General features: G+C 38.2%; 1 protein-coding gene across 1 annotated transcript; it reads right to left on the bottom strand.

Moving 5' to 3' along the window:
* Nucleotides 1–1141: 1141 nt before the first annotated feature.
* LOC146489599 (pyroglutamylated RF-amide peptide receptor-like) lies at nt 1142–5874 on the bottom strand. The gene is made up of 4 exons (XM_085103411.1): nt 5673–5874; nt 4956–5058; nt 2873–3105; nt 1142–2007 (listed from the first exon to the last, which is right to left on the bottom strand). Exons 2-4 carry the CDS (start codon nt 5029–5031, stop codon nt 1189–1191), a joined length of 1128 nt encoding a protein of 375 aa, XP_084959537.1. The 5' UTR covers nt 5032–5058; nt 5673–5874; the 3' UTR covers nt 1142–1188.
* Nucleotides 5875–9696: the final 3822 nt, after the last annotated feature.

Raw genomic sequence — 9696 nt, 5'->3', positions numbered from 1 at the left:
CAGAAGACCATTTAACCCTTTAAGCCCCGATAGTGCCATATGGCACAAGATGCAATTACATGCTCAATATTCAGTCAATTTTTATGAAATTTGCACAACTAAAATATCTTGGAAAGATCTGCGCATGGAAGGCATAATATCATGCCCCCCTCCTATACAAGACTTGATTTACCACCCCTGCAACTTTTGGAACTTTTTATCTTTGTACTTTTTTAGGCCAAGTTAATATCTGACAACAACCAAAACACTGTGAGCTGCAAATTAAGCTATAGTTTAGGGACATACCCAATCTGTACAAGAAACAGGAAAAGTTTAAACGTTTTTATTTTTTCATTTTGGGCACTTGTCAATTCAATCTGTGACCTCCTCCTATTCTTTTGGTGTGATTTATAACATACCCCAGAAAATACCTTTCAAAAGGTATATATCACATGTGATCTCTTGGTTCATAGTTACCAATTAAGAAAAATTTGGCATTTCCTTCGGGGCTTAAAGGGTTAATGGCGTCTGCTTTTCAGGCATGGTATAATGGCTCATATTTCGTGGCCGCCAAGCCAATCGAAGCTCTACAATCGCGCTATCCTCATGATCCAGTTTTGAATAAACTGCATGGGTTATGAAACGTAAACGGTACGGGAACAATTTTGCGAGCTTTGAATTGCAAGCATGGCTTTTGTCAAATTTCGATAATAACTGCAAATAACTCGAATATAATTTACATGAAAGAGGGGGGTGAATAGGTCTACGGATCGGTGGATTTGGTAAATATTTTAGCCCGGATTCTGGATTCAGAACGAAATGTTAACGGATCTGAGGATCCTATGATCACAGCGGATCGCGGTTTTATCCAGTTTTAGGGCCCGGATTTTAGATTTTGGTTGTTAGAAAGTTCAAGTTTGCTCTTTTTTCTCGTATCTGCAAGATTTTGTTTCGATACAGACGTTGGTTAAATAAATATTTCGTTGATAGTCATCCTCAACGTTAAAACACAATATCACGCAAGGCAACTCCAACAACTGAAGTCGCCTTTTATCTCGTGTATCATCTAACGCGGCAAACAATTTGCGGATTCGGATTTAGTTGATTTTTTGAGCGGATCGACGGATTCAGCCATTAACTTTAGCGGATCGGCGGATTTACATACCCCTATTCACCCCCCTCATGTAAGGTTTGAAGTTATTCGATTTTTCACAGTCTGGTGTCGTATGCCTCGTTCTCGAAAGCCACGGTTTTTCTTCCGTCATTGAAGCCGTTTTGATGTCTTGGAGCAGTGTTTGTTCGACTTATCGCAAAGCTCTTAGTGTTGTTATCAGAGGGCTGTCGCTGAAGACCCCCGCTAGGAGCTCCAACGACTTCCAAACAAACCTTCCGCAGAGAATCCCTCCTAAAACTAGGACTATTAAGAAAGTAAATGAACGGGTTGCAAACTGAATTAAAAAGGCCGAAACCGTATGTGATGACTCTCACAAGGTCGGCAGGGTTAGGGAATGGCGCTACATATCGCTCAATAAAACCAGTGTATATTACAAACGGCGCCCAACAAAGGAGAAAGAATATAACCACAGTTAGCAACATTTGAGTGACTCGCTTTCTTGTTCTGTCCAGTGATTGTACATTAGCCCTGGACATCGTTCCTTGGCGAGAAATTTTCCTTTCTCGGCTCCAGACTGCCTTGCCCACGCGGCTGTACAGCACTATTATGGTAATCAACTGAATTCCGAATCCAAAGATGAACAGGAACAACAGGTACACAAAGCCAGGTAGCGTGTTATTTGGAATGGTACGACAATACCAAAAGGTTTGATTTCCGCCTGCGGAGGAAACATTCTCTGTTTCAGCAAAGTAGAACGTGGGAAGGAAAATGGCGCCTCCGTAAATCCACGCAGCTGAAATGAGAACCTTTGGACGAAGCCAAGACTTCATTGCTTGCAAAGGGCGAACCAACGAGTAATATCTGTCAATACTAATCACTGTCAGCACACATATGGAGCTTGATGGAGCCAAAAACTGAAAAGAAACAAAGTTAAAAGCTTATGGTTAATTACATCGCTTATATACCATGCAAGCCATTTGAGGAACCGTTGGCGGAAGATAAATAAGGAAATTTTAGACATTGATAAGGCTGTGTTTTTCTACTGTTCCATTCTCTTGGTAAAGAGCAACCCGAATAAGGGAAAAGTAGAAAGTGAAAGCAATAATTTACCTGGAATCAACAAATAGTGTATGACAACAGTGACGATGTTTTTTATACCAACTGCACAGAAGGCAGGAAAGCTAACAGAGGCAGTGACACGAACAGAGCAAGACTAGCCTGAGTAAACAGACGTGCCCCGTTTACACCAAGGCTTAAATACGTTTAAAAGCCCAGGCTGTTTAGTTAAACACAGTTTAAAATTGTTTGCTTCATAAAAAGCTGCCTTCGGATTTTTGTCGACTGCAGATTTAGCACAAATGAAAGCATAAGTTACAGGTTACTTGAATCCTATGTCAAAGCCAATGATTCAGCTTTCTGTTACCAGTTTTGATTTTGTTAAACCTGGTTTAATTTAACATGTTTTGTTGGTGTGAATGGGGCTTCAGGCTAGGGCAACAACAGTACATTAGTATGATGGCGATTGAAAGAAAGCATTTGAAAATTTTGCCAAAAGTTTTCCGCACAACTTAAATCGCGTCAGAGAGTGAAAAAGACTGGCTAATCAATCTTGTACAAGAAACTGAGTTTCAAAAATAAGAGACTGATTATGATGCTGTTCATCTTCTTTTTTATTTTTAAACAACAAATTTATGAAAGTGACAACATGTAGGAAGATTCCGGCATAACTAATGAACCGTTTTTATTGACTAAACTGCAAAAAGGAAATCAACCTCTAACCTGGACAAATCGTGTAACCTTACACACAGCACTGGCTCCAGTCTTGTCTTCTTCAGGATAATAGAAATTGACCCACAATGTTAGCGGTATACATACTATGCATACCATCAGATCTGATATCGCCAAATGAAGGAGGAACAGCTGCACACCGGACCGCTGACCACGGCGACGAGCTGACACGATTATTGATACAACAAAGGCATTCCCAAATAAACCAACCAGTGCCACAACTCCTGAACATGACAAATATGAGAACGTGATTAGTTAGTGAGAGAGAGAAAAAGAAAATTCGGTTTCCTTCCGGCTGGGATGCTCTACCACTGAACTACAGGAAACTCGCAGGAGCTAAGCAACCCTGTCTGCACGCCAGTGATTAATTTTCTTTTTTCCTGTGCCTGAAGGCGAGGCAAAATGAAATAAACTATTAAACTTCAGTGGTAGAGCTTCTCAATTGGTGATCGGAAGGCCATTTGTGGCATTTAGCCACGTGACACAGAACAAGCAACGCTGATAAGCTAGTGTAAAGGTGTCCGTTTGGGGAACTCGCATTTGCCTTTGTCTCTAACTAAAAACGTACATCTACCATCATATTTCTTTCAAGAGAAGGATTAATTTCAAAGGGGCCACTGCTCAAAATATAATCTTTTGATGTGGGAATCCGTCAGTAGAAAACTTTCCTCAACACAGTTAATTTGTGATAAATTTAGAATTCAAGAAAATTCATTAATTTTCTGATTACATTTGTTATCGAGCAGTAATCTTTTTATGTTCAATTAAGTCTGTCAAAGTCTTTGGAGCTTATCCATGCACTGAAGTAGAAACATTTCCTATCGTGACCAGTTCCTCGGTGTGCTCTGATGTGTCTCATAGTCACGATTTCAGTCTTACAAGACTCACACGATTCAGCTCTGTCGCCCGTCGCTCACGTTTCGACCTGTAGCAAGTCGATGGAGTTTACAAAGCTAAGTTGTCTCAGAAATAAAAACAGTTGTGTGAAGTATTTTTACGAATCGCGTTTTCATATATGTATGTTTGTATGTACACCTGCCATCATATTTTTCTGGCTTTTATTTCACAATGTTTCACTGTTTGACCGCCAAAAAGCAACACGGAATGAGATTACCACCTTATTCGAAAAATGTGTATCATCCAGAGAAAAAAACGATATCATTTTTACCTAAAAGATGTTATAACTTGCACCAATGAGATATTTTGTGAAGGAGTCAAGGCCTTAGTAAGATATACTCAGCTTGTGGTGTGCTGATTACAACAAGGTAACTATGGTTACAAATAAATTCCTTTTATTCAAAAATTCCTAAAATATAATTTTGTTTCAAAGCAGTCAATTCAAAACTCTGCGTACAGTTGCATTGAATATCTCAGAGCATGTTTCCTCGCGTTGACGCAGCCATATTAAGTTACGAAATATGAATCAGTCCACCACTGAGTCATATGAGTTGTATTTCGAATCTCTAGTGGACGGCATTTTTCACCACTGACCTTTAACTGCTCTTAAATTTATGCTATTAGTTTTTTGTTTACAATCACAATCGAGGTCAAATCCGTGGGATATGTCGCACCTTAGTAATAACGTTCAGCAACGACCAGCAATTTCCAAGCCGTTAAAACCGGAAATTGCGAAAAGGAAAAAATGGGAGTTAAATAGGTTTGTCGATGTTATTTATATGAGGCCTTTTTAAATTTTGCAAAACTGGTGGCCGGTTTTGGTACTCCTACAGCGACAAGTTTGTTCATCACTTGCAACGCTATCAGCTGGAGCTTTTCAGTTAGATAGAAATATTGAATATATGAGTTGTAATTAATTATTATTTCTTTTTATTTTTTTCGTCTGTTGGTTTCAGTTTATTAAATGATCACTTTAAACGAATACGTCAATGGCGTGCTATTCAAAGATTTTTACTCGGATCACGAAAATCAGCCAGTTCCTTAAAAGTGCTATGATAAATTTGACAGATAAAAAGCGAGCAAACAAAAACTGAAGATATTTACTTTTATGAGCAAATTAAATTTCGATTGAATCTACAGAAATACGAATTCATTTTTCAGCAAACTCGCTACTTACCTAACAACACTACCGCCGCGATGAATTCACTACCGCCAGTCGACCAGAGATTGTAACTGTTGGTGGTGTTAGCCATGTCACTTGAAGTCCAAAGTTAAATATACTGGATTTGTGAAAATGAACAAATCTTGCATTAAAAAGGCTACTGCTAAGATCATAGACAGGCAGTTATATATTTGCACCTTCAATATTGCGTGCGTGGTACAAGAAGCGTGAGTAAGTTGTTCTACTTCACGCCACATTACTCCCATCTCTGACGTCTTCTCTTTTCCGCGCATCGAATTATCACCATTGCATGTGATAATCCGATGATCTTGTAGATTGGTGCGTACAGCCATTATCGTTAATAAATTGAGTCAGTTTAAACCGAAAAGTTCAAATGTGCTAGTCTTGAATTAGAAAGTTTTAAGTCGTAGAATTAGAACTTGAGGAGTATTCAAATCAGCCTTAACTTCAGGATAAAGGTCTCTGAATAGTAACGTTTGGTGCAAGGTAGACATACGGGGAAGTTTCTTTAAAGAACCCAATTTACGCTGAATTATTAAAGAGCCTGTTATTCAACAAACACGTTAAGTTTTAGCACGAATCTAGTGAACCGCACAATTATAAATATGTAAAATTTTTCTCAAAGTTTAGTCAAATTTACTTTATAGTTTAGTCCGACATGTAAATTCACTTCGATAGTTTTTAACGAAAAAATTCATAACATTACTTTACCTTGGTATAAATTAGCGGCAAATTGGTAGGATCTGGCTATTTGTTGAAGCTATCTTTTTGGCAATGTTGTTGTGAAGCTTGTTGGTCTTTATGGATGAATGGGTCTCACTGACGGCGTAGCGGAACAAAACTCTGATTACGTAGACTGTATGCAAATTGGCTCACTGCGGCTGATAAAACACACCGAACCGTGGTGGCTGAACTGATAGCTGAGGAGTTAATTACTGTACGCAAAAGCCATTAATTTTATCAAGCAAATTTCCATGTTAATGGAATATTTTTGAGGAGAGTCAATATGTTTATCTCAGGAAAAATCCATTAAATACAAAGCAGTGTTTGCAAATAATATAAGTGGGAACAATAGAGCCTCTTTTGCGAGAATCATTCAGCACAAAAGATGACATTCAAAATACGGACTAATATCCTTCGGGCAATATAATATAACAATCAAATTCAATAAAAACATACCTTTTTGGCCTACAGAAACATAAGTCCAAGATTTATCGACACTTACACTAAAGAAAAGAAATCAAATTAACCAAAACCTATAATTGGCAGCATACGACCGGATTATAACGGAAGAACGATTCTCTTACGGCAGCAAATTTTCACGTTTTATTTTGGAATTAATGATGACATTAACTTGCACGAGAGTACTTAGTTCGCCATTATATCAAAAACCCGCTAATCTTAACGCTAAAATAAATTCCACGAAGTTGTTACGGATATCGTGAAAGGGATGATTGGTCGCTGTGGTACAATATAAGTAAAAAATAAAATAATTTTAACTAAAGTGACTACATTGTGAGATGGACGATCGTTTCATTTATTACGAAGTTGTATGATTTTTAGCCAGTAAACCTCAAAGAACGGGCTTTGGAATATTAAATAGGTAGGTTCGCACTTTTGAAAGTCGTTTGTTATCACTACCTCCGCTCCTCTTCGAGCTCAAGTTCACCGTTCACTCCTGGCCGTGACTCATTGGGGCCGGTTATCATCTTGTTTAGCTTGTACCAAAACTGTAATACACCGGTAGTCATTGTTGGTGGATCGTTTTGGTAGATATTTACCCGAAATATCTACCTATGTCCAGTCAGTCCACCTCAGTGAATAATGTGTTAAATATTAGTCATATAGCAATTTTTTGAAATTTTGGTATGCGCAAGTCAACATAGCAACTCGTCTGAGTTTTGCCGTCATTTTTGCCGTTAATCGCAAATTTAAAATTTGGGGAGTATGCAAGAAACAGTGGAAAGGATGCTATTCAAGGAACACCGAATTTGGACGGTGATTTCTTAAGGCTATTTAAGAACCTAAAACTGCATGAAAGATTCTTACTTTCGAGGGCTGATAAACGACCCCAAGGCAAAGCTTATAACATAGGGAATAATTTTTTATTTGATATTGTTGTCACTAGAAGTGTCTCTGATAGTTTCCTTTTAAAACTAACGTCGTCGATTTCCTTTTCAAGTCGTAAAAAGGAGTTTACGGTAGTTTAAATTTGCGGATTGATCAGAAAGTGTTAAATAATCACAAGAGTGAGATTTTATTTTTTTCCTTTCCAGATCTTGAAAAACTTGCAAAATGTGTGCAATCTACGGAGTAAAATGCCAGCTATCGTCATATGGTTGAGAGCGGACCTAGCGAGTGACCAAGAAAAAAAAACCTTTTATCTGTTTGTGTAGAATGAGTCCACGATTTACATTAACACTATGAATATTGGCCCCTAAATGCTGCCTCACATTTTGTTGCCAGGATAAAAAAAAAGAAGGAAAGGAAACACATTGAATACAGTTGTACCTACCTTGAGTCCTCTTCACCAAGGTCAGTTTGTCACTTTAGACTTAGCTGGTGACAAGTTTCCATAGGTCCTGGCAGATGTTAATAGCATACAATATAGCTTGAAAACGCGGTTAAAAAGGTAGCAGTAATTGGACGTAATCTTCCAGTAGAAAACAATTACCTTCAGCACTTTCAGGCCTAGCTTAAAGGATTACAACCAGGAAAAAGGCTTTTTATTTTATACATTAGCAACTAGTCCGATTGTTTCATTAGCCGGGCTTCAAACGATGGAAAAAAAAATTTAAGAAAAGAGAACAGCGCAATGAAAGCACAACTGCTTTAATGTTTTTAAGCGAATTGTTTGTAGCGTCTTCAGATGTACACGAAGCCAACAAGGTGCCTTGTATGTTGACGGATATTGCTCCGCAAAAACAAACTCTGAATAGAGGTCACTTAATACATCTAATGACTCTTTGTTTGTTGCCTTTCTAATATACACTTTCTAACTCAAGCGTGGCTGCTTGGTACAGATTTTCGGAAGTAATTCAACAATAGATCATAATAACCAACAAAGGAAATCCTAGTGAAGGTGATGCCGGTAAACTTAAAGAATCTCCTTACATGTCCTGTTAAAACACCTGACACAGCCGTTATTTGAGGTTTTTAGGACTGTCTTATAACAATTATTCAATAAAAGTAACTTTTTCGGATTGTGAAGAATATCCGCTGGTTGTCAGATAACCCCCAAATGCTTACGATCATATAGTATGTTAAGCATGGAGAAGACAAAAATAATTAGTTTCACTTGGTTCTCTGAATGATGGCATTAATCCTATGTTAGACTGCGAACAGTCTCTCTTTTGCTCGAAAATCTGTAGGGAGGACAGGCCTTCCGGCGCCCGCGCAGTGCGTGCACTCACAGTTTCGCCGCTCGAATATCGTGCTCGCTCAGTTTTTTGCGTTCTTCCCCTCGGATTTTCAAGCGAAAGAGAGATTGCTTGCAGTCTTTTCCAATCCTAATGTGTATGGGAATCAATCTATCAAATTTTATTGGCATTAAATAGATGAACGTCAATGGTTTAGTGCCCAGCAAAAACATGGACTTTGAATGTAATAAATAATTAACTCGGTACTTACCTTGACCGCCGAGTTCTTTTACAAAGGGTTTGTTATGCTGCTGGTCCTGACAAGTGGCCAAAGATCCTGACGGGAAGAATGGTTATATCATATAGCATGAAATGGTCTAAAAACGCTGTTACTTGGCTGTTTTTCAATAAAAAGAAGAAAACGGTTTAAATCAAATATCATTAGGGCTAAACACTTATCGCAGCTGGAAATTAAATAATCGATAAATAGAGATTCTACTGATTTAATGTAATCGAAGTAGAATGCAAGAAAAGAAAAACAGAGAATTTTAAGATCCAGCTTATTGGCTTAAGGTGGGGACGCCTACAGAGAACGACAAGACATGTTTTTCTTTCCGGCTTGGAAATCAGTGGTGCTAGTGGATGGTGATAGTCAGTGTGAATTCTATTGTTGAATAAAGATGTGAGAGCTGTAACCATCTTTACGGTGTTCCTGATCCGGGGTATGAAAGGAGCTGAAATAGTGTTGAGGTTTTAAACATTGTTGAAAAACGTTCTGAATGACTTCATATTTAATGATCTCAGTCCCTTTACGTTGGCTTTCAATGAATTAGTTAATGTTAAACACCTGAAGTTGCAATTAACGAGATCCATTCACAAATAAGTGGTTGGTGTTTGCCGGTTGTGGCTTACAGCGGCCACGAAAGAAGGTACAAAAAAGCGTCAATGTAACGCAATTAACATTACTTGATTGACGCGGAAATTACCGCGAATTTTAAAAATTCGCGAAATTTTAACACTGAAGCATATTATGACTGAAGAAAATTGCGGATTTGTTATAATTTATGTATTTGATTCGGCTCGTGTGAAGTACGGCGTCCGAATCAAAGCCAGGCGGGAAAAATTGCTGAGCTGATCCGGATTAAATCGACCGTTTTGAATTGATTCAGACGCCGTACTTCACATGAACTTAATTCATTGAATTCGATTCGGCTCATTTGAAGTACGGCGTCTAAATCGGGCCTGAATCGGGTTAATTTCCTTCATTTCGATTTTTTAGCACCTTTTTCGCATTAACTTCCATTATTGGAAAGTAATTTTCACCTTTAATTTCGAATACAGTACCCACAAGCGTTAATATCCTACCAAATAAGGTA

The sequence above is a fragment of the Pavona decussata genome, unplaced genomic scaffold, assembly GCF_977016875.1.
Source record: "Pavona decussata unplaced genomic scaffold, jaPavDecu1.1 SCAFFOLD_4, whole genome shotgun sequence".
NCBI lineage: Eukaryota > Metazoa > Cnidaria > Anthozoa > Scleractinia > Agariciidae > Pavona > Pavona decussata.
This window is presented reverse-complemented; position numbering and strand designations above follow the sequence as displayed.